The 22,533-nt window shown below is 39.2% G+C and overlaps 1 protein-coding gene across 3 annotated transcripts in view; it reads left to right on the plus strand.

The window, feature by feature from the left end:
- SEC24D (SEC24 homolog D, COPII coat complex component) overlaps nucleotides 1–22,533 on the plus strand; it is a 67,509-nt gene that overhangs the window by 21,769 nt on the left and 23,207 nt on the right. For all 3 annotated transcript variants that reach the window (XM_063335312.1, XM_063335313.1, XM_063335311.1), the window contains exons 4-8: nucleotides 46–194; nucleotides 2,268–2,537; nucleotides 3,324–3,445; nucleotides 7,003–7,114; nucleotides 8,473–8,600. In XM_063335312.1, coding sequence (XP_063191382.1) covers nucleotides 46–194; nucleotides 2,268–2,537; nucleotides 3,324–3,445; nucleotides 7,003–7,114; nucleotides 8,473–8,600 — 781 coding nt within the window. The remainder of the gene's footprint in view (nucleotides 1–45; nucleotides 195–2,267; nucleotides 2,538–3,323; nucleotides 3,446–7,002; nucleotides 7,115–8,472; nucleotides 8,601–22,533) is intronic.

A 22,533-nucleotide genomic window follows, 5' to 3' on the forward strand; every position in this document is an offset into this window, starting at 1 on the left:
GGTTGATGTAATTTTTTGTGTAACTGCACGAATTTTTCCCTTTAGGTTTCAAGGCCCTCCACCTCCAAGCAATACAGGACCTTCCTATCCTCCCTACAGTCATCAGTCACAGCCAGCCTACCCAAATACTGCACCCACTTCATCTACAGCACAACTTGCTAACCAGCTCAACAGCATGCAGATAAATAGCTATGGTAATCATTTTTATCTGATCTGATTAACTTTTTCTTGGTTAAAGCTATTAAGACTATGGTAATTAGAAACTTACTGAACTTCTACATAAACAGAAAATGCAATCTTTCACCACTGTCATTTGCTCAAGTTCTTAGATTTTTTTTTTTTCAATCTTATCCTATTCCTTAAATCAATATTCTTGGGTTAATTTTGAACTGATGTTTGATGAACCTTCTGTGAAAGTCAGCTGTCTTCTCAGTCACTTCTCAAATTACTTGTTAATCCCGTTGGTAACAGCCAAGGCGTGAGCAATGATATGCAGACAGGATTTCATTTTTCTTAGCTTTTTAGAGTTTCTCTCCGTTTCGAAACTGTCTTGTTCTTTTTTGTCCAAATCTTATAGTTTAGTTTTTCATCTAAATTTATTTGCATTTATTTTGAAGTTAAAACATCTCAAACCTAAGCCATGAGCTAAAGATGTGATCATGTGATTCTTACATGTAAATTACTTCCCACCAATTTTCTGTTTGCTTATATCTGCCTTTCCTGAGTATTTCCTAGTGAAATTTATGATTTCATTTAAGAGGAGTGGAATTTAGTTAGCATCTTGTTTTGCTGAGGCCAGTGTGTTTAGGAGGATGAGTTTTTTAAATGAGAATCACCCTAGTGGTTGATATCTTCGTAAAATATGTGCAAAGGTGAACCTGCATTGATACTATGTCACTGTTCCTACCCTGGCTTTATGGTTTGCTGATTCGACTTGTATGAAACCTGCATAACTACCGTAGGTCTGACCCTCTGTTTGTACAACCCTTGTGAAAACTTACACCTTCTTCACCTTAGAAAAATTAATTTAGACTCGAATTCGACTTTGAGGTACTGAACTGCAAGTGCACAATTAACTCAGACCTTTTTATACAGGATGATGAGGTGTGGCCCAGCACTTCATGTATAGCAACTCATATTATTTAGAGCAAAAATATTTTTTTCCTTCCTGCCTTCATTATATTGCCTTCAGCAATAATTAAGTAAAATATAATGTTCTTGCTTCTCATGTTACATGCTGGTAGAGATACCCTTCAGACCACTGAAGACATAGATTCTTTACAACTCTGCCTCTGTGTTGTGTATTGTTCTTCTGTTTTTTCCTTAGCTGTAAGTGTAAGTTGGTGGAGCTTGACGGAGTGATGAAATTCACAGCTTGGAAAGCTACTGGGGCAATGTTTGTACCAGATGAGAACCTGAGCTTGTGTTTTGCATGTGAATTTTTTTTTTTTTTTCAGTTAACATGTCTGACAGAAGATGCATTTCAATATTTGTATATTAACACATTGGTCCTTTTGCTCCAAACCCAAGTTTGGTTATTTTTTTTTAGCTTTTTTGAAATTTATTTTGCTGTACGTCTTTGGGGAGAAGTTTGACTAAAAAAAAGTAGGTTTTGTAAAGTAGTAAGTATTTACAGACTGTAAGTTTAAGAAAAAAAAAAAAGTACTTCAAGGGTCCCCTTAATTCTAATTGGAATCTGGATCTTATAAACAACAAACTGTTTTTCACTAGCGTGTACAAAATAATTCCCACATGTTTCATCTTTTAGCATCAAGACCAGAAGATGGTTGTAAACCAGATAAAATGAGTGGATTTATCTTCCATCAAACTTGTCATGGTGAAATGCAAATAGCAGATTAACAAAAACATGCCACATAAGAGGAACTGAATATTAAGCAAAAAGAATGTTGTTTCACATTATGAAATAAAATATTATTTCAAGAGCAAATAGTGAATTATATGTATTCTCATCAAGAACTGTCGAAGGCTGGCTTCCCTCTCTCTTTTCCCATCCGCTCCAGCTGCATGGTTTTATTGAAAATAGAGCCAAAAGAAATAAAATTGAATGTCTGAATCAGTTGAGACTGAAACTATGAGGTCAGATTTATTATGTGAACAGGCATTCAGGATCCCCCTAATGCATCATTGTCAGTATGGGATACAATATTGCAAATATGTTGTAAATGTATTGAACGAAAATAGACTACCTTCCACACAGAGTTAGTAGGTTATCATTTTTGACTCAGCTGACATAATTTCTTAATCAGGTCCTGGCACTACTCCAAGCTCTCGCATGTCTTCTGGGCACCCGGCATCTTTTCAGGGTCCACAACTGCCGCCACCAAACCAGCAGCAAATTGCTTTACCACCTGGATCACAGGTTCCTCCACCAGCAAATAGTGTTAATGGCCTTTGTGCTCAACCGTCATTGCCTCCTATGGCCAGACAAGATGGAATCCCTGGACCTGTCCCCCCAAATCCTAACTTGCAGCAACTTTCAGGACAGCCTCCAGGGCCTGGATATCATCCTCAGCAAAGTAAGGAAGGATCTTTGTTACGTAATTGAAAAGAAAACATGCGCGGAGAGTGACTGGTGGAACTGCGACCATTCGCAGTTGATGTTCTTTCTGCTGACTTGGGAAAAGGAAGTCAGCGGAAAAATCTCGTTTTGTAGAACGGAAAGATTTGCCTTGTCAATCAGTATGCTCAAGGCAGGTCATGCTTTTGCTCAAAAGTTTAGCATTCTATTGAGACTGTAATATGAAAAAGGAGATCAATTTGGATCAGGAACAGAATTATTTATTAGTATATTATTGGTAATGGGTAAAGGCACAACTTACTACAGAAAGGAATTTTTCTTATACTCTGTCAAGGTATAGATTGCTGTCTGTCATAAGCAGCTTTCAAAAATGCTTTACTATAGCAATAAAGAGTTTAACTGAATACAATTAAAACAGTCAGTAAAACAGTTATTTTGACAATGAAAAAGCCAGCTAACTAGACCAGTTTGCATTGACTGATGTTAGGGGAGAGATTCTGACTAATGTAATGGCCTGGTTTGAATAGCTGTGGTAATCTCTACTAACTGTCCTACTTGACGTATGCCTGAAGACTTTGGAGCCAAAGTTGTCACACCTGGTCTCATGCTTACCTTTAAAACACAGACTGCATGAGCCAAAGTAATCCATCTCTCTTACTTGCTGAAAACAGAAGGAGAAGTTGTGTTTAGCTGAGTAAGAATGAGCTGTATGGCAAAAGTTGATGTTAAAACTTGCTAATGCAACTTAAATACTTTAAAGGAATTTTCATTTGTAACTCTGCAGCAAACTATGGCCCTCAGATGGCAGGATCTCAGCTGTCTTATCCTGGTGCTTTTCCTGGGGGTCCAGCACAGCTCGCAGGTCCGCAGCAGAAGAAACTCGATCCTGACTCTATTCCAAGCCCAGTAAGTAATGCGGCACTAATTTTTTATGACAATAAATTTCTGCTCCGTTTAAGATAAAGGATTGGCGATGCTAATATTATATTTATTTTAGTTGGTGGGGTTTTCTTGCAGTGTAAAATTGCACTTACATGACTTGGTTTACATGTTCCAGTTCTTGCAGTTTCTTAATTACGTGCGATTTTGTACTCTGTGCTGTGAGTTTTGGATAAATTAGTGCATAGCATTAGGTTTAGTACTGAAGAGGCTTTATAATTTTACCTAATGTGGGAACTGCCTATGACTCCAAATACTTTAATAGGAATTCTCAACAGGAGTCTTAGTATGACAGTGAGCAGTACGGAAGGATTACTTGCATTCAATGCAGCTTATCACCTTTCCTTTTCACTCTGGAAAGTTTGAAGGCTTAAACTTATCAGCAGATAGACACCTAAAGTAGGATTTGTGTGAACTCTAAAACTGCAATCCTGGAAATGTTGAGAAGTCTGATGCCCAAAAGCCACCTCATTGTTTGATTTCAGGAGTTGCCTAGGCAACTAGAATTGTTTGCCTGAGCATCCTTCCAGTTGCTGCAGCCTTGTAAAGATTTCAGTACCTTGGAATATACTTTAATATTATACTTAATAAGCTTCATAGAGGTTGAAGAGGCTCAGCTGTTGAAGCATACTCAAACATGCACTGGTGGGACAGTGTCCCTTCTTAAAAAGGTGTTAGAGAAAGAGAAAACAAGGTTGTGGTTGTGTCCATGTGTCTTAATTTCTTAAGTAGGCTAAATGTTAAGCAAAGCAATAGCTAGTCAGATGCAGGCTTCATTTAACTTCTTTATTGAGAAGAGCTGATTGAAATAGAGGGAGAAAACGTGCTGAACTCATGGGGAAAACACATTCTGATGCACGCACTTGTACTGGTTCTGGCAATCATCCAAACAGGTCAAAAGGTCCTCAGAGAGTCAGGATTTTCAAAGCAGGCTGTGTCCTGCAGCTTTGATCTGACCTAGAACATAAAAAAAAATATATTAACCGCTACGCTGTAAGCTAGCCTGGGTATAGGACTCTTCCACTTCTCTGCTGAGGCAGTATTGCTGTACAGGAAGGAATTTGTGTTTCACCTCTAGACAAGAGGGAAAAGCATTTGTGTAAAAGCCTGACACTATCTAGTAGGGAGCAGCCCTGCTTCCTTAAATTGGGATATCCTTTTGTCCTTCTAGAAAAGATTATTTGTTTTATGCAGTGATGGTTTTGATGTAAAATCCACAGAGTTTTGGAAAAAATACTTGTTGATAATCACCGAGAGGTTAATATAACAACTGCAGTTGCCTCTGCTAAAGGCAATTTTCAAGTTAAATGTAACTGAAAACTCTTGTGTAAAAAAAAAAAAAAAAAAAAAAAAAAAAAAAACAACCACAAACCACCTGAAGTGAGTGTCTGTATAATTAACAAATGCCCTCAATTGGTCAGTCATTCCTAGTGTTTCAGTATGGTGCTTTCTACATAAGATGGAGAAAATGGTCTTGTCTAATTAAAAAAAAAAAAAAAAAAAAGGGGAGGGGGGAGAAGTAAGTCTTGCATGAAAGCATGGGCTGATGTCTTGTTTCAATTACAGATGTAGAATAAACAGTCTTGACTATGACAACGATGTTAAAATAGGTTAAAAGGTTTGTTTAAGCAGTACAGAGAGGATCAAAATGACATGTTTAAAAGAAACATGATCTGGGTCAACGTCTGTAAAGGGCAAAAAGCTAATTCAGAATGAGGAATAAGTATGACCATGTGTACTTCTCTTGTTATATTTACGTTATATAATTACAGTAGTGTTGCCAGATAAATTTACTTCTTATCTGTAGCCGTTGTTGATTTATATTTTCTTACATATGTTAGAGGTTGATATGTGCTCTGACAACATCTATGAAAACTAGCATCTGGGCTTTGTCAACAATTATTTCCAAGAACAATGATATATTTAGGTCAGTTAACTGCAGAATACCATGGTACGTTGATCCTTTGCAGAGCTAAATCTGAAAGTGGTTTGCTTTCTTCAGCCAGTGGACTTTTTCTAGAGCAAAACCTCTTTCCTTCTAATGCAAGAGTTAGCAATAAGTGTACAAGCCAAGGAGGCAGGGAAAAGTAATCAAGCGGAAGATATAACAAGCTGTCTGAGGAATGTATTGTATATTTAAATTGCAATACAAAAACTTTATTGGGGGAAAAAAAAAAGGTTCCAGGCCCCAGATTATTTCCAGTGTGTTAGGAAATCCCTTTTGGACAACGATCAATAGACTATGCAACTCATTTTGGTTTTCTTCTGTTTGCTTTCCAACAGAGGCTTCTGAACTTCCCTAGCTATTATTAGAAATTCATAGGCAGTGTAAAGATACCATTCCATGGGACACCAACAGCAGTGGCAAAGCCAGGTTCAGAAATTCCCTGTCTCGTTCCTCTTGCCTCTCACAGCTGTTCAGCTGCACTCTAAACCAGATTGCTGAACGGATAGCTGCTTTGTGGGGGGAGGAGGAATAACGCTATTGTTTCAGTGACACTGTTTATGGTGTGGAACAAAATACAACTTCAAGTAACTTCAGTTATATCCTGAAAAGTATCAAACTGAAACAGTGGTGAGGGACTGTGCAGAAGTGACAGGGAAGGAAGCATATGGGAGAGAAATTTGTTCAGTAGTAAAGCCAGCTTCATGAGCATTTCACGACATTACACTGTAAATTGCAATAAACTAGGCTTCAACCAGAGTAAATCTGTACGTGATCAGAGCTGCCTCACTTTAATAAAAGTTTTCTGTGATTGCTCTCCTTTACTTTCTTTCGAGGAGGAAGCTCATGACATAGTCTGACCTAGAGAATGAAAACGCTGAGCTCCAGTGTTGAGATACTACCTAATGGACAGCAAGGCTTTTCTCAGGAATTTAAATTGCTGCTTTCTAAATGGCAGTGCAGAAATATAGCTCAGCTAGGAAGGTCATATACTAATTTTTTTTCTTAACCACCCTGTGCATAGAGCCTAGTCAGGAGGAACGAGGGCTAAACCCTCCCACCATTGCAATCTCATTGCATAATTTATGATGAACAGCAGCTGGCACAGCTGTGGTATTAGAAAAGATAACCTGCTGTGTATGGCATCTGTATAAGGTGATGCAACCGTGCACTTTGGTTTGATCTGGGAGAATGGAACGCCACATTCAGTAACGAGGACTTATTTACACCACCGTTCCCCTGGCTAGCCTCTCTTGAAAAGGTCTGTCCTCCTAGCTGTCAGTATACTTACTCTAAAAAGCTCATTTGTTCACTGAATATAGGTCTTATCCACCCTGACATGTAGCGTTACCCCTGAGTTTCAAGAGGCAACTGCAGTTGTAAAGGAGTTATACTGCTCAGCTGTGTGTAGTTTTCTAGTTAAGTGTCCCAGAAGCCTGGATTATGATAGATTTATAGCACCTCGGTATAAGACAGTGTCAGAAGCTTTATTTGGTGTAGATGTTAGCATAATGGTTTATGAATGGAACTGAATACATGGCTTACCTTTCTCATGCTGTTCTTTCTTCTTATTCATCAGATTCAAGTAATTGAAAATGATAAGGCTTCTAGGGGAGGGCAGATCTACGCTACAAACACAAGAGGACAGGTTCCTCCTCTTGTTACCACAGACTGCGTAATCCAAGACCAAGGTAACTGTCCTTGTTACTGATTTGGGAGTCTTTCTAGGTGAAATCAAATTTAAAAAAAAAAAGAAAAAAAAAAAGACTAAATCCTCAAATTTCTCATCTGAAAATTATGCTCCTTACTCTAAATTAAACATGAAATAGGAAACTCTTTTTAAAGGAAAAAAAAAAAAAAGGGGGCGGGGTGGGGTGTGGCAAGAAGTGAGAGTGGAATTCTTGCACCTTGGGTTGACACCTCTTGTACTCTTCCTGACCTTTAAAATAAATATGAATAGTTGAGACAACTTTTCTTTTTAAATTAATTTTTTTAAATGTCAAGTTGAAAGTTTTAGATTCTGAAATTTTAAAAGATGGACACTAGAAGAAGAATGAGACTAACACTGTTGTGTTTTAAGATATGAATTTTGGAAAATTCTATCCAAGCAATAGGGGCAGCGTACAAGCTGTCTACTTGACTTAGTTTTTTCCTTTGTCCAGTGTATCTGCCTTTGCCTCTGCCTAGAGCCTGAAGGTACAATATTCCATGTGCTGCTCTTGACAGTAGACTTGATATTTTAATACAGGTTAAACTGATGGTATCGCTTAGTCCAGCATCAATTCAGCGGTGCTTGGATAAACTGTAGAAAACGTACAAGCACATCAGGATTTTTTGCCATTATCTGAGAGTGGGGTTGATTATTATTATTCTGATGAACAAAGAAATTCCTTTCAAGAAACTGAGCAGAGCTGCAGCTTGATGGTTAAAAAAGGAGCATAAGTAAGCCGATTTCTGAACTCCTGTTGCCTTTCAGTGCTCTTGTCTACAGTGCACAGCACAGTTTCTCATTGAGGGAACTGATCTCAGTGTGTTACAAGAAGTGTTGTCGTGATTTTAGCACGCTGTATTTCGCAAGGTAAATGAGCATGGTGATTTTAACACAGCTATACTACTTTCTGAATGAGAGCTAGCTCATTAGAGCAGTCTTAACAGTAGGTATCAGTGTGGAGCGTTTCATTATGTACAATGGTGGTATTTCCATTGGGGATTTCATCCATATTATTTTAAGTTCTTAGATACCATAGGTTTCAAACTAATCTCTATTGGGATTCTTATTGCAAATAACTGTGGTGTTTTTCTTGATACGCTTAATCTCTGCTTTAAAGTCAAACAGCAAGAAAAGATTTACCCACAGGGAGGGGCAATGGGCTGACAGATAAAGGTGAAAGATGGTCAGAAGCTTGAATGTGAGGAAAAGAAATGTGTATTTCATTTAGCGTACGCCCTTGTTGCTTCATTTGTTGTCTTGATTTTTCTGGTTTGTGTTTGGGACAAGTGGTTTGCTTTTAACAGTCTTTCATTCGGTATGGTGTGTTGGGTGTTTTAGGCCATGCCAGCCCTCGTTATATCCGATGTACTACCTACTGCTTCCCATCATCTTCAGATATGGCCAAACAGGCTCGCATTCCACTGGCAGCTGTCATCCAGCCTTTTGCTATTGTTCCACCAAATGAGGTAAGGACAAACTGAATGTTAGTGCCATGTGGTTTTGTCTCCTAAATATTACAGACTTGTTCTTGGTTCTTGACTGGGTTGGGATTGGGGGTGTTTTACCTCTTGACTAGGAGGGAATAAGAGAGTAGAGAGGTGGCGAGGTGGCAGAAGACTATGAGATGCACTTGGGTCATGATGCAACTTCAAGGGATAAAAATCTTTGTTTAGAAAAGGTACAAGAGTGATCTGAACCACTAGGTTCCTGGTGTTCCCCCAGCCGCCTTTGGTTTATGCCAGCTTTGTCAGTTGCTTGCTCTGCTGGAGCTCCATAGGTGTAGGCAAAGACATTAAAAGAGGATGACCACAAACTGTATCAAGTTGGTTTTAAGATGTGGATAATTACATTTTAAAAATGGCATTTTTCCATTTAGTTCTTTACAAAATAATTTAATTTCACAGCAGACTGAGAAGATAATGGTATTTTCTACTTGGATGAGCTGAGTCATAGAAAGAAGGCTAATGTAGCCACCCATTTTTGGCACTCATTTGGAGGCACTAACCTAATCAGTTCCTTTTCTCGTATTACCATCTCTAATAGCCCTTCATATTCTGAACGTATCCCTAGTTTGTCTGCAAAGTGTTTCTACAGATTGGCAGTATCGTATCCTGTGGTCTTAAGACAGTTACCCAGATTTCGTGGCATCTCCAAAGGATTGTATTCGTAGCAGGGATAAAACTACTTCTCAAGAGCAGTGTTTAGCTGCATCATTTATCTGTAGGATCATATTTCTTGTTCTTCAGCTCCTGCTTCCTCCATTGCACAGCTTCTAAATTCTGCAGCAAATGTCTGCAGAATGCATTTCCTTTTCATGTGCTGCACTAATTTACTTTCAGAGCACTGTTTGCTGGGAAAAAAACAAGGATTTCATGGAAGTTGTAGTATGTGATTGTGTCTTCAAAAACTCCTCATAAAATGCATGCAGAGAAAAGCCTAATTAAAATTGCAAAGACGTTCAGCACTGGGTTTTGCAATCTTTGGGTTTTCTTTCTTTGTTTTATTACTTGTAAATTCTTAGGGTTTTTTTGAAAAACATGTTGGAAAAAAGCAGATGTTGTTCTTTATCAGGATGGATAACTTCCAATCCAACAGATCTCTGTAGTTTGAATGAGGAGTATTATTTTAGCAGGGTAGGATGCAGTTATCTTCTCTCTGGTCCACAGGGAAATAGGATGTATTACTTATGGTTCTGCAGATACCGAGTCTCACTATTTGTCTGCTAGACAGCAATTTTGGGTTTCATTCCAGTTCTTGAGGAGAATGTGCAGACTTGGCTTGTTGCCCCCTCCCCCCCCCCCCCCCATTTTCTCCTAGGTGAAACTCCTGCTGTTGCTTCTCCACCTCTTCACTTTACCAGCCAACCCTTACCCCTTACTACCCTTTATCCCAGTTTCTGTGCCCACGTAGCACTTATGATTCCGCTTTCATGTCGGCTCTTCATTTGTGCATCTTTCAGTCTGCCTCTAGTTATTTATGTTCCCCATGCATGGCTTCCCTGTCTTCTGCATAGTGTTTGGGTGGGGTGAGCAATGAGTTGCTAAAATCTAAATCTCTTCTGCATATGTAAATTAGCAGTATGTACAAACACTTGTACTTGACCAAGTTCAGGATGGTTTTCCCAGGGTTGGTAAAAAGACGTACTTAGTGACCCACCAGTTCTGAAGTGTTAGTGCTCTCAAGCTGTTGGAAAGGTCAGTGGAATTCATTAATCTGTAGAGAGTAGTGTATTATTCCCTGCCCGCTTTCTTGGAAGAGGCTAAAAAACTCTGAAAAATGTCTCTCAAAATTGGCAAAAGTCCAGCGTGGAAAATTTTAGTATGAACAGTTACAGCTTGGTAAAGTTATAAGAACTGAAGAGATGGTGCTGTAGTAAGAAGTGCTGGGCAGTTATTAGCCGAGGCAGTTTTTCCAAAGCTTGCCTGTGCCCTTTGTCTTTGCTGCTGCTGCCAAAATAAGATCTTGCTCTTAAGATCTTCCAATAAAATGGTCTTCTGTATGGGATTTATAACCACTTTAATTCTGAAAAGCCACTTAATTTGAAAGAACTGTGCTTTTTATAGAGGTGAAATACGTTCAGGGGTTTATTTGTGTTTCTCAGTTTCCTAGTATGGTGCATACTGCCTGGAACTAGCGACTGCAAGGCACAGAATGTTCATTGTTTCAGAATATCTAGCCTATCTTATGGATGCTTTAAAGTGCATTTTAACAATGCCTACAGGTGATGCTCATCACATGTTACAGGGCTCAGTACAAAGTGGGAATCTGTCTAATCACTTTATCTCTTGATAAGCAGCAGGTTGTACCTAGTAACTGTTTAAAATAATGATATTTTTTTCCTGGCCTTTCAATTGAATAGTTTGCCTTCATTCGTCTGTGTTGCAGCTTTAGCTGCAGTTCTCTCTCTGTTTCTGCGGTTTTTAATATACTCAGTGTTAGCGCACGGGGAATTCCAGCTCTGTTTTTTTCTGGTGTTTTTCAAAGGAGGGGGAGGAAGAAAAGCAACGGCTGCAAGGGTTTAGTGGACCATGGATGTGAAATGGCCACAAATGGTTTGTGCAGCTGGTAATATGGTTAGGAACAGCTGAGAAACGGAGCTATCTCACCTGAACTGTAAGGACTTTAGCAAATCTATACAGTATACGTAATCCGTTCTGATGCATATTGTGTAGACCATGCTTTTCTGTGTTAGGAAAGCCCTATGAAAAAAGCTATGGGCTATCGGGGTCATTCAGGTCATTGATAGACTTATGAGTGTTCCATAAATATAATTCTTTATTAATTGGTATTTTGCTTTGATCGTCACTTAGAGTTGAGGATTAACTTAAAATAGTATATAAAATATATTTGTGTTTTCAGTGGTCTTTTGCCATAGGATTCATGCCTGTCTTTTTTTCTTATGCCATTACTGTGCTAATGCAGAAACAAAGGATTTCAGCACGTCTGAAAGGCAGATTTAAGTTCATTAGTCACATTTTTGGGGAAAGTGGAGTGTCTGCACCCAGGAGCTGGTGTCCTGTCTCTGGAAGTGGAAGTGGGAATGTTAGCATACAAAGTGAATAAAAAAGTGTTTTAATTAAGTCTGGCAAAAAAACTGTCAGAAGCTGAGAAATATACAAACTTTTAACAGGGGCATCTTTTGAAGACGCGTACAACAGGTGTCTCCATTTCCAGTAAAGAATGGGATACAAATTCTCCCTATGGGAGAATATAAGAAGACAAAGTAAAATCATCATGGTGCTAGATAAGGATGTTAAATGAAAAGATCTCATGCATGTCCTTGAATAAGTGTAATGTGTCTTGTGGGGGGGAAACCCAAAAACAAAAAAAGTTTGCCCCTGCAGTGAGAAAGAACAAATGTAAAATTACAGAAATGTAGTGGAATGAAAAGATGACGATGCTGTTGCCTTATACCCTGCTAAAAACTTCCCAGGCAATTGAGACCCACTGGACTAATACTGGGTCTGAGAAGTTCCATAGCATCTAGAAGTCTGGTGGAAATTCTGAGTTAAGAGGACACAAAGCCAATATAAGCGAATACAAAAGAAGATATAAAAATACACCTATACCAGTAGGCTGCAATATCAGTCCTCACATCAAGAGAGGAAAGCTCAACTCCACAACAATTTAGGGTTGAAAGGGTAAGAAAGATAAATGCAGGTAAGATGCAGGATTTCAGGTGCTTACACGTAAGCTGGTAAAACTGCACAATGAGAACATTCTAGAGAAACCATTATAAAAATTTAAATAGTAAAACTGGCCACTGAAGAAAAGTTCACAAAGGAGACTTTACTTCAGTAACGTTAAATCACAAGTGAGAGCAGATTAAGGATGTAAGTAGAGACCTTTGAATAGAGATCGTTGTAGGCTTGCGTTTGCTATCCCAAGAGCTGCTAAGTTAGCAACACCTGGCATATATACCGAGCGTCAGAAGAGTGGAGCAAGTGAAATGGGTTTATTCAGAAAAGCTCTCAAGTTAGAGGGGCAAAATCCATGGAGTCTTCCAAAGATTACTGAAAAAAAAAAACCCTACAGCCAATCTAGAAATTTATAAACTAGTGAACATTGTATGTATGCTATATATCATTTGAAACAAAGGCTGTTAAAACATTCATGCCTTACCCCCCCGCAGTGTCTGAACAGCTCTAGACATTTCTGAATCTTATCTTTACCAAGTCCTCATCTATTATTTTTCAAAAGAAACAGTTCATTTTCACTCTCCTGATTTGGATGATCTATGGAAAGTATTTGTTTGTTATAGATTGAGAATACAGTATCATTGTTTGACAGAACTTATTTTTAGTCCACCAGTGCTTTAGCAACAGTCTATAAAAATAAACTCGCTCTCACCGTTATCATCATAGAGCAAGCCCTGCATGAATTTGTTTTGGAGATGTATGAATGTTTCCAGAGCCCGAATAAACCATGTGATCTTCATTTAACATTTCATACTACTTGCTAACAAAAGGTAATTAAAAGAGTATTTCGTGTTGGAAAAGCAAATATAAACAACTCCAAATACTTATCTATAGTTTTAAATATTTAAATATCTAATTACCACCTTCTTTGCTCCTTAGTAGTTTTGTGTCATCATTCTCTACCATGTTCTTTCCTATATATTTGAATTTATTTTTTTTTTTAAATAGTCATGGGTGGGACTTCAGTATTTCACTTCTCACTTTCTCCTCAGTTAATTAACGAGTTAAAAGATAAAAGTGGAATGGAATTTATTTCTCAGAAATGCTGGTGTTCATGAGCTAAAAGCCATTTAGGCTTTTCAGGATAGCAGACTCTGATAATGACCAGTGCAGCTGGGCTATTTGGAAAGCCGTGGCTTTTACCATTTTTTTGTTTTTGTTTTTTTTTTGTTTGTTTGTTTCAAGAACAAAGTCAAGTACCAGAGTGTGAATTTTTCTTTTAGGCCTCAAGTCTCCTCTTTTTGGTTTTAAATAAGTCATTCAAATGTTAAACAAACACGAAGAATTAGGGAAATCCCAACACTCCTGCGATGTCCCCTGGACTCAGTGGGGACTCGGCTTCTGCTGTCCCTATCCTGTAGCTAGTAAGAAGGGTGAGCAGGCTGTAGCTCTAGTTTGAAGAATATTGTTATGTAGACACATGCATTTATTAGTGGTTACGTGTTCACGCAGAACTTTGCTTTGAGGGGAGTGAGGAACGCTTAGTTTGCAGGCAGTAGGAAATAATTCAAATTAAATATCTTACTGGCTGCTCCTTTCTATTAGGGATGTGTTAAAAAGCCCAGACTGTGGAACAGATCCTTGAGGTGCTTGCTGATGGTATCTACCCACTGTAAAAAGCTGTTTTTTTTATTTTACCCTTTGATTTCTTTTATTTAGTTACTTATTTGCATGGGCCCCTCCCCCATATTGCAGGAGAGCTTAGCTAATTTAAGAGCTTTGGATGATGGGTTCTATCAAAAGACTTTTTTCAAAAGGAATACATTATATCAACTAGGTCATGCTTATCTGCATGGGGGCTGACTCTTGACAGAACTCAATAGATCTGTATGTCATGACATCCCTCATCGAAAACGACATCAGCTCTTCCTCTGTATTATCCTATTTATCTGTGTGTCTTTTAATGTTCTCCTCCACTGTAGTATCTACCAATTTGCTTTCTGTGGAAGTGGGACTTGCAGGTCTAGCTGTGAGATCACCCAAAAGTTCTTTGTAAAGTTTGGTTTTATATTGCTGCTTTCTTCCCTTTTGGGTACCGAAGCTTAGGTAAGCAATTGAGGGTTTTGTACAGTTCAGTGATTTTACACTGTGAGTCTTCTTAGTCAGGAATGCATGGTTAGACAGTAAAATTGTCCACACTGCTAGTAAGCTTTTTTTAACTATCAAAAGATTATAATTTTAAGAGAACCTTTTTTTCAAAAAGTTTTGAAAGAGAGATTGGCCACAGTTTTGTCCTGTTGTGTGTTTTGAAATGTCTCACCCGTCTCAATGTTGGCTTGTGACTTTGTAATCCACATACGTACTTGGAACTTGAACTCCTCTTCATATTCCCAACTACTGGAAATGAAATATCAGAGCTCGCTGAACGTTTAACATTTTCCTTTGTGTGGACTTCAGGTGACCCTTTATATCTAGGTTATTCAGAATTGCTTCATGTCTGTTCACAATTCTGGACTTCTCTCCAGTGTAGGTAACAAAAGCTTCCTCATTTCGAATGAGTGCTCCACAGCAAAACCAGCAGGTGTTGACCAGTGAGGAGATAATATTTTGCTATCTCTGAATTGTAAGTGGGATAGATTGTTTTGTATGCTCAGCAGTTCTGGTCTCTGGATTGTCCGAGATCCAGCAGAGACTGATTTTGTCAATGTCTTTGGCACCCACTATCAACGTAATCTATACTATTTGGCATGTTTGTCTGAAACACGGTGAGAGTAGAAGCCCTGGACATGTGATAAACTGAATACTTAGGGCATTTTGTCTGATGGTGTAGAAACGCTTCTTCACCCTCCAGGAAAGAGGTCTGATCACCAAGTCTATTGCCCAGTTTGTACAAAAGAGTTTGTTGCCTCCATTTAAACTTCCACAGATGGAAGCTGGTGGACCAGAAGGAGAGCATGTGTACCACTACCACGCTGCAGATTACAACTAGGCCAGTTAGTTTAGGGATAGGGCCGTGCTACCAGACATTTCCTCCTCGTTCTTAGGACTGTGTTGGTATTCTTGCAACCAATCCATTGTCGAGCTATTTGGAACAATCAATCCATATAGAGATTGTCCAGGTAGCATAAACTTGTATCTTGAACTCATTGCTGTATACCATGCTGGTACGTGTGAGTCAAAGCACTACAGTTTCTTCCATTTTCTAGCTATTAAAATAAAACAAGTTCCAAAGCATCCTTATTGATGCCTTCTTATGGGAGAGAACTGTGAGACTGATCTCACAGTTCAGAGTCTGCCTAGTCTATGGAGCAGGATGGGTATTTGACAATCTATGTTGCCCCGTCAATGCTATTTTATTTTAATTTTTTTTAACTAGCTAGCGCCAGGTTAATGTCTGGGGTTTTTTGCGTAGCTCCTTTCCCATGCGTGGTATGGAGAGCCCAGAACTCTCAAGCGTCTCCAGGTGCCTCACCCAGAAAGTTTTATATCACTCTGGAGGCCAGTGCCTGTAAGCTAGGTTTCACAATGCCTAATTTAGGTGCATAAATCCTGTATTAGATGAGGCTTTCCTTATGGAGCATGCCCTGTGCTAGTCTGCATTTGGTAGTAAAGCATTTGAAATTGGACTGCTTCCCAAGACTTCATCATCTAGGAGAAGGCTTTTTGTTAGCCTGTTGGGCTGTAATTACACTCTGTAACTAGAATGAACTTTCAGAGCCAAATTTAGCAAAGGCTTTGGCAGCAAAGCTTTTCCTAATTCAAGTAAATTTTCCAATTTATTTTTTTTCTGCCTTTTTGCTTTTAGGGTGCATTTCAAAATACTCTTAAAGTGTACTCTTTAGAATACTTCTGTAGTATGTTGTTCCATGCACCATTGTTGTTACAATAAGGAGGTAATTCTGAAAAAAAAATGGTGCCAGTGACTTGGAAACTTGATGGTTTTGTAAATTTTATTCATATTGTAATCAGAGTTCCTGATTAATTATTTACAAATTTGAAATTTAGACTGGTGAAACGCCTTTATAAAGATGTCATTAGTTCCTGATAAATTGGAGACTGTGTCTGCTCTTCAGAATGGTAATAGAAGAAGAAAAACCTGACTAAGCAACAGTACAGGTAGAAGGGAAATAAAAAGTAACGTTCATATGCACTTAATTAGCTGGCCAACAATATTGATAATTTGTTTTGCCAACAGAAATGGCACTCGAGAAAAATTACTTTGGCTATTGCTAGATACCTCTGTAACTCAAAATAGCAGCTTGAATGGCACCTGCTATTCTGCCTGTGTGTTTTCCTCTACAGACTGCGTGTTGCTCTCCCAAAATGGTGTTTGTCTCCTCTTATGCACTGGCCAAAGCTGATCGTAGCAACAGCAGTAAATTAAACATTGTAAGACTGCGCAAGCTCTAACTGTAAGCTGTCAGAGATGTTACTCAGTTACCTTGGAAACTTCAAGAGTCAGAACACGCTGGTATTTAGGAAGTTCAGGAGGAAAAGTTTGTGCTTTGCTTTTTAAACTGAAGTTGGTATTGCATTTTCAGTTTATATATATTTTACTTACCTGTCTGTGTGAGTGCAGTATTTTATTTTGGTTGCAACCATGTAAAGCGTGTAATTATGTAGAAAACCTGTTATTTAAAGTTGAATAGGTAGCTGATGCTGGGTGGGGAGGCTGTGGTTGAATGGTTTGGTTTTGTTTCTTTCGTATCAAACAAACATTGCAACAGGTTATGTCTGGGGCCCAATCACAGCGGGCTCAAATGCTGTCCGCAGAAAAACAGGAGAGACAAAGCCTTCTTTTGCAGAATGTCCCTTCGTTGATTCGGTGGGAGGGGAAGCTCCTCCTCTTGTAGGACAGGAAATAGGTGGAGGGAGCTGCTTTTGCTTACGGTCTCTAGCAGCATTAGGTAATCCATGCGTGCTGAAGAGAGGCATAGATTACCTCCTCAGCCCTAGAGTAAAGGAGCAATAAAACAGGTCTGCGTCCTTTGCAGGTTGCTTAGCTCGTACCTCAGTTCCACACAGCCCCTTACTTGTGACATTCAGCTATAGCTCAGTGTTAATAAAAGAGAGGTGGGTAGTTGCGTACAAACATTATTAATGTTTGGAGGTTCTGGAGTCATCCCAGAAGCATCCCAGTTACTGTAGAAGCAAAAGTATTCATGGAAGAGAGACTTGGAGTATGAACATTCCTGCCTGATGTGGTATTTCTAAAGTAAGAGCTAGTTTTGCTATTGACCTTCAAAACTAACATCATAGAAAGGACTTGGCTTTTAAAAAGTGTATTACACTCATCCCAAATAGCCTTGCTTCAGAGGTGAAGATGTTCAGTGCTGCTTTTTGTTCACGTAACAAAATTTCTCCTAGTACTTTCTAAGTACTCCTGTGGCAATTGGCTAGCTGTAGTTGGCTTGTGAATGCAGCATGACGCTTTAAGTGTGCCCAGTTCTTTCTGATTTCAGTGGAATTAATTAGCCTTAGAGGCATGTTTACTAATAAACATTGTTTAAGAAGGCCTGCAGGTAAGCAGAAGTATCTTATCCACCTCCAATTAAAACAGTCTTAAACTTGTCTATGCCTTTTTTCTAATGAAAGCTTCTTTCTTTAATATGTTTGGCTGTGCAAAAATAGGAACAAAAGAGTTCCTATTGTAGAAAGTTCTCAGGAATGCAACCATGAGTAGTAAGTTTAAAAAGTCACAGTAATGCCTTCTAGCAAAAGAGAAACAACTCCAGGTTTTTGAGAAGGAAGGAAGGAAGCCCTCCGTTGATCAGACTTTCGGGCGTGATCTTAAGTCAGTAATTGCTTTTTTCTCAAATGTTGAAAAATATTGTGTGTATATATATATATCTACACACATGCACACATACAGACACATCTGTCTATCCACCTATATGTGTTTGTGTATGTATAAAAAGAAAAAAACCCACATATTTGGTCTCTAAAGTTGACGATAGCCCAGCAGGCCAGAATGGTCCTGAAATCCAAAGTTTGGTTTTGGTTTTGTTCTTCCTACAATGGCATGAGTAACATCAATAACGTTCTTTGGATGCAGAATTTCATCTAGGAAAAGTGTTGCTTCAGAAATCACTACACTACGTTTAGATTTATTTACAAACTTAAAGATTTATTCCCTAAACCTAGAGCTGCATGTTCCACGAGTACTATTTGGAGTGTTGCTTGATTTGCTATCCTAAGGATATTCTAGAGCATGTTAGACATGGTGGCAGCGTTGGTCTTTGACCTTCTAAAACAGAATTGATAGGCCAGTTTACCCATTATCTGTGTATGTTATAGACTGGGCCCGTGTTTTAAACTGTGGTGTTAGATTTGTCATTTATTTAGTGATCTTGGAAATTTTTGTGAGGGTAAACTAATACGGATGTGACCATACAACGCATGCAAGAGACTGGTCCTGTCAAGAAGTCGTCAGTAGTATTTGGAGCCCAAATTTTGTCTGCTATTTTGAAGATCCTCTAGAGCTCTCCTGCAGTGATCTGCAAAAAATAAAAATGATGCCGGAATGAGGTGTCTTTAAGAGTTCTATTTACTTCTGTAAAATATGTTGCTAAATATCTTTTATTTGGTTCTGTGCGGAATGAATTCAAACCAGACGGAGAACAAATCACTGAAAAAATCACACTTCTATTTTTATTGTGAAACTCCTATGATCAATAAAGCTAGACAACCTTCCTTGTCATTATTACTTAAGCATTTTTGTAAAGAAGCCTCCTAAAACTTGCCTGTCTTATTTTTCAGTGGTTTTACAGCTAGTGTAACAATCATGCCTAAAAATCTCAGCCAAGGACCACAGTGCTGGACCATCTGTGATACAGATACGCGGGAAGTGGAGCTGTAGATTAGTACATGAACCTGAGTCCTTTCATGTGATTGCGTGTGTGCATATCGCCCTCAGGGGTGCTAACAGGAAGGGGGGGGAGAATGATATGACGACGACAGCACTGTCCTAGGGTAGTTCTGTTTGACTCTCACACCTTCCCCAGCTCCCCCAGTTGCTAGGATGAGTACAGGCTGGACTGAGGCAGGTCTTGCTTGAGATCTGATTGTTTTAAAGTGCTAACATTTTGAAAGTCTGTTGTTCAGCACAGTTTCTTGATTATCCAATTTCACGCTCCCGCTTATATCATGAGTTAATCCTGGCTGCTGACCTTCACTTGAGATACAGCATGTCCGTACATCCAAATAACAGTCAGCGCTTCAAAGCTGAGAAGTGCTGGAGAGAGCTGACTTGTTAATGCTTGGTATTCCTGGTCTGGGATCGTGACTGGGAGAACTTATGGTGCCTCTCCTAAACATGGATAGTAAACTTTTTTCCTTTTTTTGCCTTCCCCCTCCCTCTGACCCCTTGCCCCCACCTTTTGTCACCTATATGATACGGAAGTTATAAAGCTAATTAATTTTGGTGTCTCTTTACATCGAAATTTGATCATTATTACATGTTTTTCCCCCATCCTCAAACTTCTTAAAATCCTTCTCATGTTGAATAGAGTAGCCTGTGTTTACGGTCTTCATGCTGCCAACTCTGGTTAGTTGCAATGCTTCCCTTAGAAAGGGAATGCTGAGTAAGGATTTCAAGGACAGCCTGAGGTATGATCCACCGAAATCAGTAACTCATTTTCTGTTTATTTTAATACGCACTGGATCATATCTTATGTGCAGTGTTAACTTGAAATTCAGCTGCCACGCCGTGGTACTTTCCACACTGCTGGGTACGCAGGGAAATACTCAGGCTGGGTCTGAGGGGGCGTTGAGCAAGAAGGTTTGAACATGCTGCTTGTGTTCTCATGTGGCCTGTAAAAATCGGGATAGAGCCAAGAGATACTGCATTATGTGGTTGATGCTTTAGCCGTGCTGCAGTTATGCCGAACAAAGAAAATAGATTAAAAAGGACTGGGTTGCAAAAAATACTTGAACCTGCTGTGAACCCTGCAGAGGAGATAGTCCAAATTGGCTTGAGTCATCAGCTGAGGAGGCTGACAGTGTTCAACATCTAAAAACCAAGAACAGGCAAAATAATTTCTGTCTTCAGAGGGAATGGCTTCTGATAAAAGACAGTAAGAACATCACAAAGGGAAATGCTTTCTTGACATTTTAATGCGAATCAGTAAAGCAACTCTAAACCAAGGGATTATTTGTAGACTGGTTAATCTTTCTCAAAAGCAATCTATGATAGTATAATAAAAGAAAACAAACCCCTTCAATAGTCCTAGGAAACAGAGACAGTTTGGTTCATGACCTAGTTTGTTTTCCAGAAACATCAGTGCTATGTTTCAAAATTCTCTTCGATTATCCAGAGGAGTTTTTTCCTCATCTCTTTACTGTGCTAATTAAACGCAGGATTTACTCTGGGCGGTGGTACCACGCTTGGTCAACAGCCTTCTCCTCTGTTCATTAGAAGGTTCTGTTGTATAGTGTATCTTTAAATTCTCAGGTGAATATTTTAATAATTAGACTTGCAGCAATGTCAGTGTAAATAATGACTGCAGAAACACTGCCTTTCTGAACTTGTTGCCCTGGCAAACTGTACAGCTTGTCTGTTTAATGGACTGTATGGATGAATAGTTGGCAGGTTTTGTGTCTTTTGTTCTGTTAAATCAGCCATGCAAATACAGTGTTCGCTGTAGATCAGAAGTATAAAATATTTTATCTGCTGTAGTACTACTGATCACGGAGTACAATTTTAAGTCATATGGGAAGTCATCAGGAGTTATGTATCTGTGCAGCTCTCCAAACCTGTGAGATATTCTTCTTTTTGAAACGAATAGCTCTCATCGAAACATGTCCTGAAATATTGGATCCCCTAAATCTGGGGGTTTCATACGGTGTGCTTTCAGAATCGTTTGCCCCTGAGATAATTTGTAGTTGAAGAGGCAACTTGTCATGTGTAGTAGGCAGTGTTACATTGTGTAGGGCGACCCTCTGTGTCTTCCAGCAGTAGTGTTCTTCAAAAGCGTATAGAAGAGCTGGTGACAAGTTCCTCTTGTGGGGGTGAGTGCGGGTGTGATAGAGGCACTGACCTAACTGAAAACTGCGCTCATAGAAAGAGGTTTTGTGTTCTTGGATGTAACCAAATTTCACAAGCCGTGTTGGGCCTCTCCAACACGATAGCATTCCTGCTGTTTCAGTGCTGAATGTTAAATGCACCTAAACGATGGTAGAGTCAAATTAAGGGCAAAAACGTAGTTTCTAATGTAGACTTGTCACTGTACTGGTAGGGTCTATGTCAAGGAGTGGATAGGAATCTGCCTTAGATGCGGTAGGTAGGAAAAGGCAAAGATAAGGTGTGATCCCGTCACATGTGGACGTTTGTCTTCAGCACAGGTACAAAATATTTCTTGCAGCCCAGACTGTATGCCAGTCTGGCAATGAAAGCAGGTGCTGTATAGATTTTATTTTGTTGTGCGATAAACGGCTAGTTTTCTTCAGTGTTTGCATATGCCTTGTTCCCCAGAGGTTCTTTCTCTCTTAGGATTTTTCTCTTCAGACACCTTTCCAGAGATGTGCCATGACCATCTTGAGCTTCATCACAGTCCTTACTCCTACACTTATCCTTTCCAGCTGTGGCCCTGATCCTGCAATGTGAATCCAGTGATACTTTGCAGGCATCCCAGGGAACCCTCAGGAGTGTGTCAGGGCTTCAGTTTTATAGCAAGCAATAGTAATTCAGCTTTCTCAGACTTTAAAGCCCAGGTTACAGTCCCTTTGGAAATTTTTATGGATGTATTTCATCTTGGAGCTGTGCCACCAATGTCTATCTATTTCTTTGTGATATTATTCTGACTCCTGAGAGATGTTCTTGCTGAAATATTTCCAAAATAAAACTCTTGCTGTCACAGCTATATTTGGACTAATAGTGGGATAAGTTATGGTTTATCAGATCGGCTTTCAGGACTTGCACTCCAGCAGGGCCCTGAGGTTCCAGAGAAGGGAAAGTTTATGCAGGTCTCCTACAGCATTTCCCATCTCTTCTGCCCAATCCTCCTTTGCTTTAAATTAAAACTATAATATTCTGCCTCTCCACTCTTTCAGCTTACGTAAAAGGAATCACTTTTATGTGTCCCGTTCAGATTTAGGCTGCCAAGTATTAGTTTAGTCATTGGTTTTGAGAAGTATTTATATTTTGATAGTGCTGCAACACCAACAATCAATACCTAAGTGTTCCTTTTGGTGAGGTCCCTCTCTGTTCTCGATTAGGTGGTCCAAATAGGCAAATGGGACAAAGGTTTGTGAAGAGATGAGG

The sequence above is a fragment of the Chroicocephalus ridibundus genome, chromosome 5 (assembly GCF_963924245.1).
Source record: "Chroicocephalus ridibundus chromosome 5, bChrRid1.1, whole genome shotgun sequence".
In the NCBI taxonomy this organism is placed as follows: Eukaryota; Metazoa; Chordata; class Aves; order Charadriiformes; family Laridae; genus Chroicocephalus; species Chroicocephalus ridibundus.